Source organism: Mus caroli, chromosome 11 (genome assembly GCF_900094665.2).
Source record: "Mus caroli chromosome 11, CAROLI_EIJ_v1.1, whole genome shotgun sequence".
NCBI classification, from domain to species: domain Eukaryota; kingdom Metazoa; phylum Chordata; class Mammalia; order Rodentia; family Muridae; genus Mus; species Mus caroli.
The window spans coordinates 78,002,231-78,022,886 of NC_034580.1; the positions used below are offsets into that span (position 1 = coordinate 78,002,231).

A 20,656-nucleotide genomic window follows, 5' to 3' on the forward strand; every position below is an offset into this window, starting at 1 on the left:
ATAAAGGAAGGGGGAGGGAACCCAATTTCCCACCAAGTAACTCAGGGTCCAGTAGCAGGACAAACACGTGTGTGCCTCCTCCAAGCAGCAAAGGCAGGGTCCAGCAGTAGGCGTGGCAGGACGAATGAGCAGGAAGCTCCACCCTTGAGCAAGCAGGTTCAAGCAGATGGGGGAAAGGGAGACCACAGTTGATTATATAGTTGAGCAGGAGAAACTTATACTTGAGCTTGTGATTACACAGTTGCATCATATGGTTTAGCAAGAGAAACACCTTAAGCCTGTAGTTAAAAGACAAGCAAGGGAAACTTATATTTGAGCATGATAATGTAGATTCAGCACCGAGAAACCTTTTAAATTTAGTAAAAAGACAATCAAAGAGAACATAATATTTCATATTGTGGAATGTTTTATTAGGGTTAAGCAAATGTATAAGAACTCTATCGAACAGTGTTAGAACGGTAGCATAGCAAGAAGAAGAAACACGAAGCGTTCACTCACTGGAAACTGAGCTTAGGTAAGAAAGGAACAGGTTATATCTGTGAAAGCTTACATCTGAACTTATGATCGGTTATCGTGAAGTCTGTAAGAATCTGGCAGTCTTACCTAGTTAAATAATGTACTAATGAGCACACATAGTGGTGGATTACCTTAGGTTAAGGAGCTAGGTCTGTTTTCTAGCTGTCAAGCTACAGTTACCTTACCTGTCAATAGAGTCAGAAATCTGAAAATAAAGTATAATCTAGGAGTCATGTATTAATTAAAATGACAGATTTTCATCTATGATCCACTACATAAACAGTTCACAAGTCCCAGAGGTCTCCATGGTAATTTGGGGCAGTGTCAGTCTGGCTTTCAAGCCCAGAAGACAAAAACCTTTTTTTTTTCCTGTGGAGTTAGATATGTGTGAAATGAGAAATGACCCACCTTGGCTTAGGCAATATGAAGCATTTGACTCTCAGGGTATCCTGTTTGTCCACAGTGTAGACCAAGTCTTAGCAGCAGGCAAGACAGGTAGACTCTTGTGTCCTTTTTTTCTTGGAGAACTTAGGGGAAAACTGTCAGGCTTTGAGAGTCTCTGTCTGTCATAACCTTAAACATTAATACATTTAGCAGATTTCTGACAAGTTTGACAGTAGTCTCTATTGAGCATATCTGAGTTATACGACCTGTGATTGCTTAATTACTTGTTTGAGAATGTACTAGCAAATAGGGTACACATAACTTAATGGCAGTTAAGAAACAAGGGTAAACATATATTTATAAAAGGCAGTGATTTTAAACCTCATATTGTTTACAAATCATTATTTACTAAGGCAGGATAGAACAAAAACCTTATCTTGTTAAGTGACTTTGACAGGTTGTATCAGTAGATAAAAACACATGAAGAGATACACACCCAAAGAGACAAATAACAGAGATTTGTCTAGTGTACACATGGCTTAGAGTCGATGTGGACCAGAATGGAAAGAAATCAAAGGGCTGACAGCAGTGACTTGAGGGCGTGGTGGGGGCGGGGGAGGGCAGAAAGCAAGTGTGTTAGGGTAGCTTCAGGCCAGTGCCACAGAATAATCTTGTGGGTGCTCAGGCTGTGCAAACAGGCCAAATGAATATGGAAACAGAGTAGCCCCAGCTCTAGGCTGCAGACTATGGGCAAGCAGGGCTGATTCCCCAGGGAAAAAACTGAGAATGAAATGGAGAACATCAGACTTAGGAGCTGGGGAGAGGCTCTAGGAATTGGCTCTAGGGATTGGCATTGTAGGAAATAATATAAAGAAAGTAGATGGCTCTTTATAGCAATCCCACTCCTGATCAGCACGGGAGATTTGATTTGCTCCATTTCCAACCCGGGCTGGTTCACAGAGTGGGAGACAGGGGCATGCTTGTGTGCACCAGGCATGCCCATGCTCTGGCTAGGACAGGAGATGCTCAGCCTGAAGCTGACCAGGAGGATCCACAATAGCCCAGATAGCATACACTTCAAGGGAGTGGTTCCCTCCCCTCCCCTTGCCAGCTGTCCCTGCTGTCCCATGAGATGGCAGCAGCAACAGTGGCAGTTGCATTGCAGAAGGGGCTGCATATGCAGCACCAACATAATCAAGCCTGACAGGGCCTTTATAAGCCCCTGCCTAATGTAATTTACAATCACTCTCTGGGAATCCCAAGCATGGACCTGGCCATATTTAATAAAGCTTGCTTCAAACTTGCCTTAAAAACTGAGGTAGTGGTCTTATTCTTGTTCAGAGGGACTAACAATGTTGTAGCAGTAGCTGAGAGTGCTTACATCTTAACCTACAATTACAAGTACATAGAGAACTGAGAATGGCTTCTTCTTCTTCTTCTTCTTCTTCTTCTTCTTCTTCTTCTTCTTCTTCTTCTTCTTCTTCTTCTTCTTCTTCTTCTTCTTCTTCTTCTTNTTCTTCTTCTTCTTCTTCTTCTTCTTCTTCTTCTTCTTCTTCTTCTTCTTCTTCTTCTTCTTCTTCTTCTTCTTCTTCTTCTTCTTCTTCTCCTTCTCCTTCTTCTTCCTCCTCCCCCTCTTCCTTTTCTTTTTCCTCTTCTTCTTCCTCTTCTCCTCCTCATTCTCCTCCCCACCTCCTCCTTCCTCTTCTTCTTCCTTTAAACCTCCAGTGGTACAAAGAACAGAGCTGCAAGGACACTGCTGAATTCAAGTGCACTCACCTTTCATTGCCCTCTTAATCTGGCTGCCTCCAAGGTTGCAGAAAGCTGGAACTTTTCTGTATAGCTCTGGCTGTCCTGGAACTCACTTTGTAGACTAGGCTGGCCTCGAACTCAGAAATCTGCCTGCCTCTGCCTCCCAAGTGCTGGGATTAAAGGTGTGTGCCACCACCTCCTGGCCTTTTAAGGTTTTTTAACCAAAGTTAATCCATCGTGACTTTGAAACACAAAATGTTTTCAGGCTATTCTTTCTGAAAACTGGTAATGAACCTTTAAAGCCAAAAGGACAAAGCAATGATTTCAGGTTAGTAAAAACATTTTTTATTTAAATAGTTGAGGTTTCTGAGTGTGTTATGAAGGTCTATAAGGTCTATACTCCTAGAAATTAGGAGGTAAAGCAAGAAGGTTAGGCATTGGAGGACAACCTCAACTTCGTAGTGAGTATGAGACCAGCCTGAGCTATAGGAGGATCTATCTAAAAACAAAAAAGCAAAATATCAAATTCCATTTTTGAGTCAGTTTGTCTTCCTCTCTTCTAAACATAGACCTTAAAGACAAATTCAAAAATATTTTTTTCTTTAAGTATTTTAAAAAAGATTTATTTATTATTATTCATAAGACCAATGTAGCCCTCTTCAAACGCACCAGAAGAGAGTGTCAGATCTTATTATAGGTGTTTGTAAGCCACCATGTGGTTGCTGGGATTTGAACTCAGAACCTTCAGAAGAGCACTCAGTGTTCTTACCTGCTGAGCCATCTCATCAACCCATATTTTTTCTTTCTTTCTTTTTTTGTATTGGATATTTGTTTATTTATATTTCAAATGTTTTCACTTTTCCAGGTGTCCCATTCGGAAACCCCTTATCCCCTCCCCCTGCCTCTTTGAGGGTGCTGCCTCATTTCCCAACCCTGGCATTCCCCTACACTGGGGCTTCAAACACACTCAGGCCCAAGGACCTCTCTTCCCACCTGATGTCCCTCCAACAAGACCAACCTCTGCCACATATGCGTCCTGTACCCTGGGTCCCTCCATGTGTATTCTTTGGTTGGTGATACAGTCCTCAGGAGCTCTGGGGGGTCTGGCCTGTTAACACTGTTGCTTCCTCTGTGGGGGCTGCAAACCCCCTCAGCTCCTTCAGTCCCTTCTACAACTCCTCCATCAGGGATCCCCTTGCTCAGTCCAATGGTTGGCTCCAATCTTCCTCCTCTGTATTTGTCAGGCTCTGGCAGAGTCTCTCAGGAGACAGCCATATCAGGCTTCCATCAGTAAGCACTTTCTGGCATCCACAATATCATCTGGGTTTGGTGGCTGTATATGGGATGGATCCCCAGGTGGGGCAGTCCCTGGATGGCTTTTCCTTCAGTCTCTGCTCCATACTTTGTCTCCATATTTTCTCCTGCAAGTAATAGGTTCACCCTTCTAAGAAACACTGAACCATCCATAGTTTGGTCTTCCTTCTTCTTAGGCTTCATATGGTCTGTGAATTGAAATATTGGATATTCTAAACTTTTGGGCTAATATCGACTTATCAGTGAGTAATCCCATTTGTGTTCTTTTGTGACTGAGTTACCTCACTAAGGATGATATTCTCAAGTTCTATCCATTTGCCTTCTAAATAATGAAGTGATTGGTTTTAATAGCTGAGTAGTACTCCATTGTGTAAATGTACCACATTTTCTGTATCCAATCCTCTACTGAGGGACATCAGGGTTGTTTCCAGCTTCTGGCTATTATAAATATGGCTGATATGAACATAGTGGAGCATGTGTTCTTATTACATGTTGGAACATCTTCTGTGTATATGGCCAGGAGTGGTATAATTGGTCCAATTTTCTGAGGAATGGCCAGACTGATTTTCAGAGTGGTCGTACCAGTTTGCAGTCCCACCAGCAATGGAGGAGTGTTCTTCTTTTTCCACATCCTCACCAGCATTTGCTGTCACCTGAGTTTTGATCTTAGCCATTCTGACTGGTGTGAGGTAGAATCTCAGGGTTGTTTTGATTTGCATTTCCCTGATGACTAAGGATGTTGAACATTTCTTTAGGTACTTCTCAGCCATTTGAATTTCCTAGGTTGAGAATTCTCTGTTTAGCTCTGTTCCCCATTTTTAAGTAGGGTTATTTAGTTCTCTAGAGTCTAACTTCTTGAGTTCTTTGTATATATTGGATATTAGCTGTGGGTCAATGGGCTATGCACAGACTGCCTGCTCTCCAGTTGAACTTAGGTCTTGAACCCTGGTGGGACCCAGTGGGTGGTAATTTCCACCTACATGGGACAGAAGGCATTCGATCATGTCTCCTGGACCCCTGGCTCCTGTTGAAGTTACTACCCCCACAGGAGAGGCATGTGGCTATCAGTCACATAGACAATGTCCCAAGCTTCTGGCATTCTGGCTAGACTCCTCCTCACAGTTACCTAGCAACAGCAAGATATCCCAGCCCACTTTAAGACGGGCTGCTTGGCTCCACCTCACTCTCTCTAAGCTTTTACCTCTCTTACTCTCTAGCCTTCCTTCTCTCTCTCTCTCTCTCTCTCTCTCTCTTCCCCCTTCTCTCCACATGGCCATGGCCAGCCTCTCCCTCTCTCTTTCTATCTTCTCTCTTCCCCCCTGTCTTTCTACAATAAAGCTCTGAAACCATAGACTGTCTCTGATCATGAAGGCTCGTGGTGCTTGAACGATGGTATTGGCTTTCTCCTAATGAGCTACATCTAACCGCCAGACACAAGGCCTTCCTACACTGCAGCCACGGACTGGACTAAGGACTCTCGCCTGTGTGGGAACCACCCAGGGCTGCCTCTCCTCTTTCCCTCTCTTCCCTTCCTCCGCAGGGTCGAGTGCGACTCTGGGGCCCCTATTCTGTTCTCAGCTCCTCTGCAGTATCCAACGTGGATGCTGGTGGCTGAGAAAGTGGTACCTGGGGCTGCTTCTGTCCACCACCCACCGTGTGGGGTCAGTGGCCTAACACAGCCAGATGCTTACCCTGGGGCTGCATGGAAAACATCTGGCAGTCCTCCCGTGTCCAACTGCCTAGAGCACCAGAACTCTGGTGGGGCATGGATTCTCTCCCACTCCTCTCTTTCCCCAATACTCACAACCCCACAATTAGCCCTCTACTGGATATGAGATTGGTAAAGATCTTTTTCCAATCTGTTGATTGCCGTTTTGTCCTATTGATAGTGTCCTTTGCCTTACAGAAGCTTTGCAATTTTATGAGGTCCCATTTGTTGATTCTTGATCTTAGGGCATAAGACATTGGTGTTCTGTTCAGGAACTTTTCCCCTGTGCCCATGTGTTCCAGATTGTTTCCCCCTTTCTCTTCTATTAGATTCAGTGTATCTGGTTTGATTTGGAGGTCCTTGATCCACTAGGACTCGAGCTTTGTACAGGGAGATAAGAATGGATCAATTTGCATTCTTCTACTTGTTGACAGCCAGTATAACCAGCATCATTTGTTGGAAATTCTGTCTTTTTCCCCACTGGATGTTTTCTATGTTATCTTCTGCACCTGAGATTCTCTCCTCTATCTCTAGTATTCTGTTGGTGATGCTTGCATCTATGACTCCTGATTTCATTCCTAGGTTTTTTATCTCCAGGGTTGTCTCCCTTTGTGCCACGGCACTCTGGTCGAGTCAGCTTGTCAGGCAGGGATGCCTAGAAGCTGCTCATGAAGCAAAAAGAGTTTCACAGAAATTTGCTCCTGGAGTCTGGCATTCTCTCTAACCCATACATTAATTTTCCATTCCTGCGTTAGTCTAGTGGATGGATCCACGTGCTCTCTTTATTATAAATGCCTTTTAAGATTGAATTCTGACATAGCTAAAGCCTTCCACCAGTGTTCCAACAGTCCTAGAACATCCTTGAGCTAGACAGTGACATTCAGAATAGCCTTTGGTATTACACTATCAATAAAAGCCAAGTCGCTCCCATATACAGGAATTTACAATGGTTTAGGAAGTAGATCGGGCTGTGATTTTAGAGTATTGCATTATTCATGAGATGGTTAGCTAGAACGGAACTCCCTAGTTAGAACCATGACTTGGGTGTAAAAGCCCTTGTCCTAGGAGTGTAAAGACCTCACACCTGGCTTCTAAGACTATAGCTGACCTTAGATAGGGCTGACTTTGTCTCAGTTATTTTATTGCCCAGTTCCTGCCAGTCTTTGTGTTTTCATTCCTCTGTTCTGTGTAAGAGTCATTAAGCATCCGGTTACCTCATTTGTACCTTGCGGGTATGTCACCCAACTTCCTTATTGTCTTCTGTATAAAAAGTCTGATGCTCGATTTGACATTGCATTCAGATTCCACATTGCCTCTCCTGTGTGCATCTGTTTGTCATTCATCCTACACTTTGCCCGCCTGCGAGTAGAGACCCATTCCACGCAGACAAAGGGGCCCAGAGGGTCTGTGGCACCTTTGTGGTTTCTTTATTGTTTCTATTTCCATTTTTAGATCTGGGATGGTTTTGTTCAATTCCTTCAAATGTTTGGTTATGTTTTGCTGCAATTCTTTAAGGGATTTTTGTGTTTCCTCTTTTAGGACTTCTACGTGTTTACCTGTGTTCTCCCACATTTATTTATTTATTTTTAAAGACTTTCTTTAAAAAAAAAATATATATATATATATATATATTTCATGTATGTGTCTCAGTCTTCAGACACACAAGAAGAGGGCACCAGATCCCCATTACAGATGGTTGTGAGCCACCATGTGGTTGCTGGGAATTGATCTCAGGACCTCTGGAAGAACAGTTAGTGCTTATAAGTGCTAGCCATCCCTTCAGCCCCTACATTTCTTTAAGGGAGTTTTTATGTTCTTCTTAAAGTTCTCTATCATCATCATGAGATCTGATTTTATTTTATTTTTATTTTTATTTTATTTTTTGAGATCTGATTTTAAATCAGAGTCTTGCTTTTCTGGTGTGTGGGGTCCCCATGGCTCACTGTGGTTGGAGAACTGGGTTCTGATGATGCCAAGTGGCCTTGGTGTCTGTTGCTTATGTTCTTGCTGTTGTCTCTCATCATCTGGTTCCTGTGTCCTGAGGGTTCCAGGTGCGTACCTCTGAGCAGAAGTGGTGGACTTACCTGCGCTCACAGGCTTGTCCACACTTGTGGGAGGCCAGTTCTTTCCCAGTGGTATTTGGGGATGGAGCACTGTGGCACAGGATCAGCTCCAGGAACAGACCCCAGTGCTACTTAATATTGTGTTTTTAGTCTTTTTCTTCATCCTTATACAATATTTTCATAAATGTATTTACCAATTTAAAATGGAAGTCTGTTTTAAGAATTGGATATGACATACTGTATTGAGTTGTCTTCATCTTTGGTTTCAGTCCTTATGGGCTCAATATTCCCATAGCCTATGTCATGTGTACATTGCCTTGCCAGCCTTCTCTCCAGCTTTGTTTTCAGCCTCAATTAGTTACAATATACACATTGGTAATTTTTTTCCTACATTTTCCAAAACTACAGAACAAGGTTCTATCTTTCTTCTTGTCCTGAAGGACCTCAGCTTGAATTTACTTTCTCGTCATCAGTGATTGTACCTAGGACCTCATACATCCCATTCAGCATGCCACTGTTTAGCTCTGCCCCTCAGGAGTTGAAAGATACAGGATATACAGATGTTTCATTGCTCTGGAAGCCAGGCAGAGCAATAGGTTGTGGGAAATGGGCTGCTCAGTTGCAATGGGATTGATACCAAACACAATGCTTCTTTCCAGTCCCGAGAATCGACGGATGCTGTCAAACATGTTAGAATGACAGATAGACTCGTCATTCATCTGAGATGCTCTCTTCCTCTTCCTCATTTCTCTCAGGAACATATGCTCATAGGCTTTCTTTTCCCTGTCTGTGCTGAAAAGCACTGCAATATCTTGGGGAGAATAGCCTTTACTGAAGAAAACATCACACTTATCTGCTACATAGCTTACCATCTTTTCCAAAGTCAAGTATGTGATCTCATGGGTGCCTGATACACCATGAGCCCAGTAAAATCCATGGAACATGCTTAGGGACCCTTGAGGGATGTTGAATGGAGGGTTATCTCTGATTTTTCGCAACTCTTGTTGTAGGAACTCAGCTATTTTATCTGCATTTCGTACCACTTGTGTGAGTTCTTCCTTCGGAAACTGGCATAAGAAATTTGGGAGGCCACTCTTCTTCAAGTGACTGGTCTGAAAATAGTCCAGAAAGATCCAGAGAATTCCAGGACAACATTTCATTCTTCGAGTGATTCCTTTTGCCTTCTCATACCAGTTCCCATCCTCAGTGCAGAAATTCTGGGCTTCATCAACAATGATGTGTTGGATCCTGTTTGTCTCAAAGTATTCTTTCATGAAGGTTTTCCGGGTCACTGCCTGGCAGATATTTTTTGCCCTGTAACAGTGAAAAAGACATTAGGTATTTCTCTGACTATGTTATATTCCTAGCAACACAGAACTGCTATCTCAGATCATTTGACTGACTAGTTCCCAAGAACCAGGGTAACATAATGGAAAAGTTCATCTTAGGTTGAAAACACAGAGATGAAGATCCAAACACTTACTGGATGAAGTCCCTCAATGGTTGATTTTCACAGATGTAGAGGATTTTATCTGTTTCACAGTGGAATGTGTTTCTGATCTTTTCCATGATTCTCATGGCTATGATTGTCTTCCCTGAGCCCGGCAAGCCATGCACAAATAGTTCTCTGGTTTTGCGGAGACTTTTTGAGAGTATCTCATACTGTTGGGCTGTGAGAAGATTCAAAATTTCACAGCCAAGCTGGTCGCTCAAGAAAGACCTGAAGTTGAGCAAGACAATCACAAGGGCCTGTAGCAAGTCCTGCATTTCCTGGATGTTTGTAAGGTTATAGGAGCTTGGGTATATAATAGGAGAGACTGAGCCCCCATTGGTCTTGTTATTGTTCTGAGAGCTCAGGCAGAGAACCTTGGTCATGACACATACTCTCCCAGTGTAGCCACCAGTGTTTACCAGCTTCTGCTTCAGAGTAAAGGCAGTTCGGGTGCAGTAGTCCTGACCCTGCTCATCCTGCTCCCCAAGGATGGTGTAGAGGATCGGGGGGCTATTCTCTGCAATCAGCAGAGCATCACAGATGACTTCCTGCTTCTCTTCCAGGTTCAGGTCCACAGCCCAGCTTCTAGAGAGGATCAGCAAACCACAGGAGAAAGAACGTATTTGCTGCTTTACTAAATCCTCTAGTCCCTCATGCTCGAAACACAGCTCACTCCACAGTGCTTCGGGAGTATACTTTAAATGGTCTGGTGACACTGGACATGAAAACAATGGACAAGAATTCAAATAAATATTTGCATTGTTTCAAACAACTCACAAATTACGTTTAAAATGCAGAAATAAGTAGGTGGCCAATATATAACAATCTCAATGGTATATTTGGAATATTTTGACTCATATGCTTTGTCTGGATATCTATATCTATATCTATATCTATATCTATATCTATATCTATATCTATATCTATATCTATATCTATATATACATACATACATATACATACACACACACACATACACTCACATACACACCTTACATATCCTTTCCTTATTTATTATTGTTTCTGATTTTGTGTTCTTGTTGGATGTGTGTGTGTGAGAGAGAGTGTATCTGCTACATATGTGTTTCTTGTTCTTTTTTTTTAGGTTTCTTTCCTGCTCCTCCCTCCCCCGTTTGTTCTATTCTGCTTTGTTTTTGCGGCCTGTTTGTTTTCTAACGAGAGAGAGGATAGAAGAGTGTCCAGTTGAGTATGGCACGTAGGAGGTAGGGAAAGATCTTGGTGCAGATGAAGGAGGAGAAATCATGATTAGAATATTGGCGCACTCCTTCAATCCCAGCACTTGAGAGGCAGAGGCAGGTGGATTTCTGAATTCGAGGCCAGCCTGATCTATAGAGTGAGTTCCAGGACAGCCAGGGCTACACAGAGAAACCCTGTCTCAAAAAAAAAAAAAAAAAAAAAAACCCAAACCAAAAAAACAAACAAACAAAACAAAGAACTCTATTCTCAATAAAGATAAAAATTTGAAAAATAAAAATGTGTAGTTTACAAGAGACAAGTAGGAGAAATTTCATCTGTATATATCCTCATTCAGTCATATCCCTCCAAGCTGATGGAAAGTTGTCCTCCTGTTATCTTAAGAGAGATCTGTGCTAACCGATATGGAGTTTTTTGAGCCTAAAGAAGTATTTTAATAATGCAGCCATTCTTGCATCAGATTCCTTTGTGGAAAGTTCAAAAACAATTGTGATAAGTTAATAATAATAAGAGGTTCAGATAAATTAATTCTGAAAGCAAACCTAAGATCCTTTTAAATATTAATTTCCAGGGCACTAATCAATGCTTATACCATACATAGGATGTCTCTGTATCAGATTTGATTAATAGATCTCAGGTATGTTCAAAGTATGAATTAACTTAAAGAAGCTATTTCCTACCTTGAGAAACATGAATCTTTTCTAAATAGCAATTTTTTTGACAAAACCTAGCTAAAGTCTAACATTATACATGGTCTGAAATAATTACTTTGTACCAAGTTAGACCCTGGTGCCTCTGTCTCACTACTTTCTTTCAAGACAAATGACTAATGGCTCCTGGGTGGCCTCTTATCTGCCATATAAATGTTTATGTTTTTCTCCCCATCCTTAAAAGCTGATTAAATGGCCAATTCCATCACTGTGGTTCCCATGCAAGGCTTTTGCTGTGACTGGACGGGTCAATGAGTTCCAGACACAGGATCAGAACTCCTTAGAAGCGGCTTCAAGTGCATATGCTTAGGTCCTGCTGCTGGAATGATATCTTTTAAATCTCTGGTAGGGAACTGGGCCTCTGCATATTTAACTATCAGACTTTGGTAGCTCCATGCTAGATGAGTTCAAGGTCATCTCATTTCCAAGAAGTTTATCTCACTGCTACTCCATAACTTCTTTTTAACCAAAGTTATTAAATGGTCTCTTTCTCTTAATGGTAAAAAAAAATCCGTTCTTACCTTGAAATAAATGCTGCTGCAGGTCGACTTTATGTTCCAGTCCCTTTTTAGAATACACTGGTCTGCAGTGTGGAGGGCTGTTGGATAGATTCAGCTGACATTCAAAATCTTTAGATAGATTTTTGGAAGCTGCCTCTGTGTGACACAGTAAATGAAAAGAGTTAGAACAACAAAGAGCATAGGCTCTATTGTGTGTGTGTTAAGGACATCAGAAAGCACAAAGAAAGGAAGCTGAAACTTGATCCAGAAGGTAATATAAGCAGCCCTGGTAAAGAGACCAGAAGTCCTACCCATGTGAGAAAGGCACCATCATCAAAAGCTTCAAATCCAATTGGAGGATCTGGGGAAGCAGGGACCCCTCTGGCATCCTGGGTAAGTGGTGGAGAGGAGGGCCATTTTGTCAATTCTCTGGCTGGCACCTTGATTGAGACCCACTGGTTGGTACTAAGCTGGTTGGTACCCTGAGATACTGACAGTAAGAATCTCAGATCAGGGATCCTGGTGCCAGCCTGCTACAGTTCCAGGGTAGGAGACAGCTTTGAAAGATAAACGTGTCAAATATTTCGGGTAGCAGGAAGCTGGACACAGAAAGTGAATGTTGGGAATGGAGAGATGGCTCAGAATTCAAGAGCATGGGCTCATCTTGGAGAGGACCAGGGTTTGGTTACCAGCACCCACATGGTGGTTCACAATCATTCATAGCTCCAGTTCTGAGGATCCAATGATCTCTTTTGGTCTCTTCACGCTTCATGAGCACACGGTGCAAATACATACATGCAAGAAAAAGTTCACATACTTAAAAAAATTAAAGAAAGTGAAGGTGTAGTGGTTGGTAGCTTGCCCTGGGTAGTATAAAGCTGAGCCTACAACCTGAAGATAATTGAGGGTTTGATAGGCATGAGCTTGTTAGCAGTGAATAAATATGTATACACTGTATGTCAGTGCATTGAATTTTATAAAACACTACCGGCACTAAGGGACAGATGGTTCAAGTTACAATAATGGTGGGTGACAATTCCATCAAAAGGCAAACCATCCTTTACAACTACTGCCAGTGATCATGGAAATGGAGAGTCCCTATATCAAAGTTTTTTCTTACCTCTGCTCCAAGTCTTCTCTCTGTTCCTCCTGTTCCCCAACTCAGCTCCTTCTAGCTTTGAAGTCTGAACAAAATGATTCCTCCATTGCTTTTCATCCCGCTAACAAGCCCTGCTTTGCTGGCTTCCACCCACAGCTCCTTCTCCTCCTCTAGCTCCTTGGTCTTCCCTTCTCCCTCTCTATCAACTGGTTCTCCTCATCAACCCACCCTGGCTCCCTGGATGTTCTCCCAAACTGATGGGCACTGGATGATCTTCTAGCTGAAATGCCTCTTCCTCCAAGAGGAGTGCTGCTTCTGTGTCAATCAATCAGTTATAGTAAAAAACAAAATCCAACAACTTCAAACAATTCTCCAAAAATGTAATGAACAACTTGATGACTCTAGCCCCTGGGCCTTTTGAGAACCTGAGATAGGGAGGTGGATAACTGCCCTGCCTGACCCCTGCTTCTCATTTTCCTGCTATTACTAATTGCACCCTGATTTAGCAACTTCTTCTGTATGATTCTACAGCAACAAATTAAAAAAAAATCTCTAATCAAATATTAATCAGTTGTTTTAAAAACAAAATCCCTAATGCTTGTTTTACCAAATGACAACTTAGTAGCCAGGCACTGTGATGAAATCCTGATAGCTCAGAGAGCCAGAGAAAGCACCCAGCTGACCTTTCTACTCCACCCACATCCCAGAAGAGAAAAGCTCCTTTTCCATGCTGTCTTAAACACCCTTCAGTTTAAAGACCCTCCTTTCTCTTTCCTCTGTTTTCTTATATTCATTCCCCATGAAGTGGTTGCTTGCTCCAGGGTCTTCTAAGTCTTTCTGGGTGTCCAGCCAAACTCAAAGAACAGAGATGTTTGCTCTGGAGACAATTCCAGGTGAATTCCTCCTTTGCCTTCTGCAATGTTAATGGGCTTTTTTCTTCTCCAATCACTTTGGGTTTTTCTTCCAACCATGCTAAGTGCTGAAGGGCCCAGCTTTAGGGTTCATCTAAGCAATAAGAACTGCATTTTACTTTCAGATTGCATTTTATGATTAATTTGCCCTCTGAATCAAATCATGTACTGGGAAAAAAATCTAAGTTGTTCCAGGAGCCATGTCACCCTGGTAACAATCACAATTCTCTAGGCAAATAGCCTCTCCACTCCTAGCAACAAGCAATCATTTCTAAAGGGGAAATTACTTAAAGTCTAAAGTAGATTGATTAAGCTAGCAACCAGTATTCATACCAAGCTGAAACCATTGCTAGCCAATAGAACCTCCGACATTCCAGATCCAGATGCTCCCATCCCCCACCCAGGTGCTCCCATCACCCCTCCCCACTCAGTGATTCAGTGGCAGCAGCACTGTCATCACTAACAGACATTTCCACCATTGCCATGATTATGTATGTTCAATATTTGTGTGCTCAATTCCTTTTATAAAGCTTTCACCATCATGGCCTGGTGTCTCTCTTTTCCAACCCCACTCACAGACAAATCATTTGCATACCACCCCCAAGGTTTGCATGCTGTGGTTTTTGTAGCATTCCTTGGCCCTCCTCTTTTGCCACAAAACCCTTTCAGTATTAGGATAGAAAAAGCAATATATGCCAGATGGTGGTGGCATAGGCCTTTAATCCCAGTACTTGGGAGGAGAGACAGGTAGATCTCTGTGAACTTGAGTCCAGTTGTCTACAGAGCAAATTTCACAAGAGCCAAGGCTACACAGAGAAACATTGTCTTGAAACCAACCAACCAAAACAAAAAGCAGAAAAAGCCAACTTCAGTGGGTGTAATGAACTCAGATTTCCAGAGTGTGAAGGATACAGAGGCTCTCAAAAGAGGGAAAGGACAGAGAAGGAAAACCTCTTTCCTCTTACCTGGGTCAACATCCACCATCATATGTACCCATTCCTCAGTGTTCAGTCTGTAGACACCTTTCTCCTTGTCTACCATCCATGAAATGGGAGCCTCTGAGAACACTGCACAGCAGAATGGCTCTACTTTGATCACACAGAGATAACCATACAAATTTCCCTCTTGAAACACATCTATGACTCTGGTCTCATAAGACACCTTGTCCTTGTCTTTAGATGAACAAAAATGGAAAACTGGCAACTTGGATATTGTTTCATTTACCACAGTTTTCAAAGGGTCACGGTCAACGTTGTCTTTTGGGCATCCCAGGATGATACTCTTATCATCCACTCCAATGAAAAGATAGCCTCCCTGGGTGTTTGCAAATGCGGAGATGTACTCTGGAATTATGTTTTTCATATATTCTTGGACATGTTTGGTAGAGAATTGTTTAAACTGTATAAATGTGGATTCAGAAAAAAGCAAGCATTGTCCATATTCAAGTTTCTTACTTTGGAAAATTTCAAAAGCTGGATTTGAAACAAGGCTGTTCTGACACGTGGCTCCTGGAATTTTATTGGCTCTGTCATCAGTAGGACTGCACTTAACACATCTCTTCTTGCCCTTCAGAAAGTCAAATGCTTCTCTTGAATCCATGGCAACCTTAGAAGTTAAAGATCCACAATACAGGGAAGAGCCCAGGCTGCAAATTCGAGGCTTAGTGAAACCATCTTCAGGGCTGCAGCTCCAAGATTTTACAAAAATGTAGAACTGGTCCTGTTGTTGCTTGGTCTCAAAGAAACCCTGTATATTAGAGGACATAATAAGCTCTCTCAAAGACTTTTCCAAATCCTGTCCCATCTCCACAGGATGCTCACTCTTGTTAGTCATTTGCATAGCAATTAATCCTCCTCCAGAGTTTAACAGAGCACAAGCAGCCTCTGTAATTCTTGTCTTCTCCATCTTTCTTTTCTTTGGGTCCATTTTATTTCTATCTTCTTCTCCAATAGTCACTTCTCCTGCATAGATGGTCAAGTCTGGGCACGACCCTTTCACTTCTAAGGAGGGATGGGTCTCCATGCTGATCCTATAGCAAAACAATCCACACATTTAGTTTACTTTACTAAAAACTTAATTCTCCCATGCACACAATTCACTCATCTACTATTTGAAACATATTCAATATGAGCTAAATATATTCTGTCAAAGCAATAAATCATCACGTAAGATAAGAATAGTCCTTTATCTATTCCTATAAGCAGCCAGAGGTGATCTGTGAAGATGGTTTGCTATACTCTTGATCCAGAAACCCCCACAAAATCATGCAACTCAAGAGGTTCAAACCTTCATGTTCACTTTAAGAACACTGAGAAAACTGCCTAGGCTATCAAGGGTATGCATATATGTAAAGTCACTAGGTATCTGAAGGATGTCACTTTAAAGGAGCAATGTGTGCCACTTCGGCGGTAAAATGGTAGAGTAGGTACGTGCTAACAGGTAAAACAGTAGGGCCAAAAAAGAGTGCTGAATTTTTCTGCACATGCTTAAAAATGCAGAGAGGAATGCTGAACTTAAGGCTTTAGACCTAGATTCTCTAGTTATTGAACACATCCAGGTGAACAAGGCATCTAAGATGCGTCAATGAACCTATAGAGCTCATGGCCGGATTAACCCATACATGAACTCCCTCTGCTACATTGAGATGATCCTCACTGAGAAGGAACAGATCGTTCCAAAGCCAGAAGAGGAGGTAGCACAGAAGAAAAAGATATCCCAGAAGATACTGAAGAAACAAAAACTCATGGCACGGGAATAAATTCAGTATAAAATAAATACAGATAAATTACAAAAAATAGTCCTTTCTCTTTAGAAACTGTTTTGAGGGGGCATCAAAGTAGAACTTATTGGAGGGAGGGAAAACATCAGGAGGGAAAACATATTAATGGGGTTTCTGAAATAATTTCGCTATTAAACTGTGATCAATAATGTTCTCAGGAGGAGACAATGTCACCTAGTTACCAGAATTGTCAGGGTGAAACCAGCATCGTTAAGGTACAAGACCAGGAGCAATCAATAAATCCAAGGGCATGCCATGGAGTGAGATATCACAGTCTGGAACATATTTCTAATAAATTAAGGGATGAAGGAAGAATATACTGGAAGGAGATGTCAAACAGGACGTGAAAACTCAGAGGTGGGAGAAAAGCAAGAGGAGTATGGTGTCCGGCATGGAGCTCAAGGACACCTGCTGAGATTCTCTGGGTATATAAACTGCTAAAAAAATTATATAAAGTTTATATAAAGTGCTGCACATTGAGATTAGGAAGTCTCATTAAACGATTTAGTGAAATGCCAGGCAGTGGTGGCGCACGCCTTTAATCCCAGTGCTTTGGAGACAGAGGCAGGAGGATTTCTGAGTTCGAGGCCAGCCTGGTCTACAGAACAATTTCCAGGACAGCCAAGGTTACACAGAGAAACACTGTCTGGAGGTGGGTGGTGGTGTTGGAGGGGAGGTGTTTAGTGAAATGACATAACTGGTGACTTTGAAATGCACCTAAGGGGATGGAGAGATGCCCTCAGAGGTTAAGAGCACTGACTGCTCTACCAGAGGTCCTGAGTTCAATTCCTAGCAACCACATAGTGGCTCACAACCATCTGCAGTGGGATCTGATACCCTCTTCTGGTGTGTCTGAAGAGAGCGACAGTGTGCTCATATATAAAATAGAAAAGAAAGAAAGGAAGAAAAAAGAAAGAAAGAAAGAAAGAAAGGAAGGAAGGAAGGAAGGAAGGAAGGAAGAAAGAAAGAAAGAAAGAAAGAAAGAAAGAAAGAAAGAAAGAAAGAAAGAAAGAAAGAAAGAGAGGGCTGGAGAGATGGATCAGCAGTTAAGAGCACTGACTGCTCTTCCAGAGATCCTGAGTTCAATTTCCAGCAACCACATGGTGACTCACAACCATCTGTAATGGGATCCGATGCCCTCTTCTGGTGTGTCTGAAGACAGCAACAGTGTACTCACATACATGAAATAAATAAATAAATCTTAAAAAAAAAGAAAGAAAGAAAGAAAGAAAGAAAGAAAGAAAGAAAGAAAGAAAGGCCCCCAGACGCTTTGGCTCATAGATGTCAGTAAGCAAAACTCTATGAATTGTCATAATGGATTGAGAAATGAAAACCAGGTACAGAAAAAGCCATTAAAGAGACTTATGAGAGAGAGAGAGAGAGAGAGAGAGAGAGAGAGAGAGAGAGAGAGAATGTATATAGAGAAAGAGAAGTTGAAAGTTCTCTTTAAGATGGGAATATTAACAATATATACCATGGAGGAGAGAGAGCCAGCACAGAATGAACTTAAGGATGGAGCAGGAGGCTGAGGGACTGAAACAACAGAATCCTGAGCACCAAGGTTTGAAAATGATGGTGGTCCAGGAGCTGGGAAAAGGTGAAGAAGAGGAGAAAGGCAAGCGGTGGGCCTGGTAGAGGTTAGGTTACAGATGTATGTCTGTACATCTCCTGCCTGGTGCCTGGTCAGAAAAAGGCTTCAAATTCCCTGGGACCAAAATTATGAGAATTGCTCACTGTCATGTGGGTGCTAGGAATTGAACCTGGGTCTTCTGCAGGAACAAGAAGTGATCTTAACTGCTGAGCCATCTCTCCAGATGTATATAATTGAGTTTTTTTAAGGGAGTAAAATCCTAAAACTGTCATGTGACCCAGAATAAGGCCGTACTGGAGGATGTTTGCCAGTGCTGAAGGATTGTAGGGGCTTGTGGGACAGCTGGTCTATAGTAATGGCACCATTCCCTGAGACCTGCAGAAAGGTGATCTTGTCTCCCTTACACAACCATATAAACAGTTGGTTAAAGATTAGACCTCTGATGACTGTGTGTAGAAAGTAAGAGTGGAACACAGAAGACACTAGAAGGGCTGGGGCAGTACACTGGGCAAAACAAATTGGGACTGACAACCTTGGGCAGAACCGGGACAGAAAGGAAACAGGCTTTAGAAGGTGTGCTAGTTGGGAAACTGAAATCCCTGGGTCTTAGGCTCTTTTCCATAGCTTCTGGATTATAAACCCTGGGTTAGATAGTAGCAATTCTATTTCTGCCTCTTGGCTCCTTGCTCAGTTAAAGACAGAATCTTAGAGAGGGGTCGCTCAGTGGCATCTGCAGAATCCCTTTCAACATTGCCATTTCAAATCTTCAGCTTGTACTTTCTTTTTCTTTCCTTTTTTTTTTTTTTTTAAATTTGTTTTATTTATAGAATACACTGTTGCTGTCTTCAGACACACCAGAAGAGGGCATCAGATCCTATTACAGATGGTTGTGAGTCACCATGTGATTACTGGGAATTGAGCTCAGGACCTCTGGAAGAGCAGTCTTAACCACTGAGTCATCTCTCAAGTCCCAGCTTGTAGTTTCTAACTTGCACAGGCTATGAGTAATTGGGTCTGCCAGTTTAGAGAGTTCCTGTTGAGAGCTTGCTCAATGAGAAAGAGAGATGGTGGTGGTGGGGGGGGGGCGAGAGGGAGAGAGACAGAGAGACAGAGACAGAGTGAGAAAGACACAGACAGACAGAGACTGACAGACAGACAGACAGACAGACAGAGACAGAGACAGACTCCCTCCCCCATTCTTTTGCCCCTCTGCATCCCCTTTCTCCTGTGCTGAACTGGTCAACTCTCACCTACCCTGATCACCCCTTTTCACCCTCAGGCCCCTCCAGTACTCAGCACCTACTTTTTTTTTTTTAATATATTTTCTTTATTTACATTTCAAATGTTATCCCCTTTCCTAGTTTCCCCTCTGAAAATCCCTATTAACCCCCCTCCCCCTGCTCCCCAACCCACCCACTCCCATTCCTGGTCCTGGCATCCCCCTATATTGGAGTGTAGAGCCTTCATAGAACCAGCACCTACTTTTAAAGGAACGATGACATGAGTCTGATAAAATATCCCAGCCTTCAGGCAGGAGAGACACAGCGATGTCACCTTGGCTTCTGGGCTGCTCAGGCTACCAGGTCCTAGATTTAATGGGCTAGACCTCGGTGAAGGTGAAGGGGATCCGAGGGTCTCTAAGCAACTCGCGAAGAATTGGAGCCCGGACGTCCAAGTCCTTTGCGCTCCAGGTCCCAGCGCGCGCTCCAAGTTCCAGCGCGCACGGAGGTGGCATTGATTTCCTCCTTGCCTGCCCTCTCCTGGCCGCGGGAAGAGACCAATAGAAAGCCTACTAAATACCGGGAAGCTTGAGACTCAGAATGTGCTTATAAACTAAACTATAATAATTCTGAACCTTAGCTTTATTGGTCTTTCGGATTGTTCTTGGTGATTTGGTCTCTGTCTTCTCCCCACTTCTTTCTTTCTCCTCGCTCTTCCTTAAATCCTAGTGTTCCGTTGAAATGCTTCTGCATCATTCGTGAAGCAGCATGCAACTCAGCTGTGACAAGTCAAACCCAGGTAGTGTGAGCCCAGAGTTGCTGCTAAGCAAAATGGAAACAAAANNCATATACTTACTGTGTTTGCTTGACTAACAGTGGCCCCTGTAGGCTCCTAGGGAGTGGCATTATTGGAGCTGTGGCCTTGTTGGAGTAGGTGTGGCCTTGCTGGAGGAAGTGCATTACTAGGGGGTGGGCTTTGAGGTCTCAGAAGTTTGATTCAGGTCTAGTGACTCACTGTCTCCTCCTGCTGCCCTTGATATGGATGTAGAATTCTCTGCTCTTCCAGCATGATGCCTGAATGTACATTGCCATGCTTCCCACCCTGACAACAATGGACTGAACCTCTGAAACTGTAGGCCAGCCCCAATTAAATGTTTTTCTTTATAAAAGTTGCCCTGGTCATGGTGTCTCCTCACAGCAATAAGACCCTAATTAAGATTCATTCTAAGTGAACAAGAGATAAAGGGATTTGAGTGTTAATTAATTTGTGTTTGTTATATTTTAATCTATCTATCTATCTATCTATCTATCTATCTATCTATCTAGTATTATACAACTACATATGTATACATTTATGTATCTATTATTATATATATGTATGCATGCACATATTTATGTACCTACT

General features: G+C 42.5%; 1 protein-coding gene across 1 annotated transcript; it reads right to left on the minus strand.

Moving 5' to 3' along the window:
* Positions 1 to 7,549: 7,549 nt before the first annotated feature.
* Slfn11 (schlafen family member 11) lies at positions 7,550 to 19,717 on the minus strand. The gene is made up of 5 exons (XM_021177483.2): positions 19,514 to 19,717; positions 14,627 to 15,690; positions 11,673 to 11,807; positions 9,218 to 9,941; positions 7,550 to 9,048 (listed from the first exon to the last, which is right to left on the minus strand). The coding sequence occupies exons 2-5, from the start codon at positions 15,681 to 15,683 to the stop codon at positions 8,253 to 8,255; spliced, it is 2,712 nt and encodes a 903-aa protein (XP_021033142.1). The 5' UTR covers positions 15,684 to 15,690; positions 19,514 to 19,717; the 3' UTR covers positions 7,550 to 8,252.
* Positions 19,718 to 20,656: the final 939 nt, after the last annotated feature.

Excerpts from the sequence above, each read along its gene's own strand:
- Slfn11 (XM_021177483.2), bottom strand. The coding sequence starts at position 15,683 with ATGGAGACCCATCCCTCCTTAGAAGTGAAAGGGTCGTGCCCAGACTTG. Across the intron at positions 9,942-11,672 it reads GCAGCAGCATTTATTTCAAG|TGTCACCAGACCATTTAAAG; the intron begins GTAAGAACGGAT and ends TTTCATGTCCAG. Across the intron at positions 9,049-9,217 it reads CCATTGAGGGACTTCATCCA|GGCAAAAAATATCTGCCAGG; the intron begins GTAAGTGTTTGG and ends TCACTGTTACAG.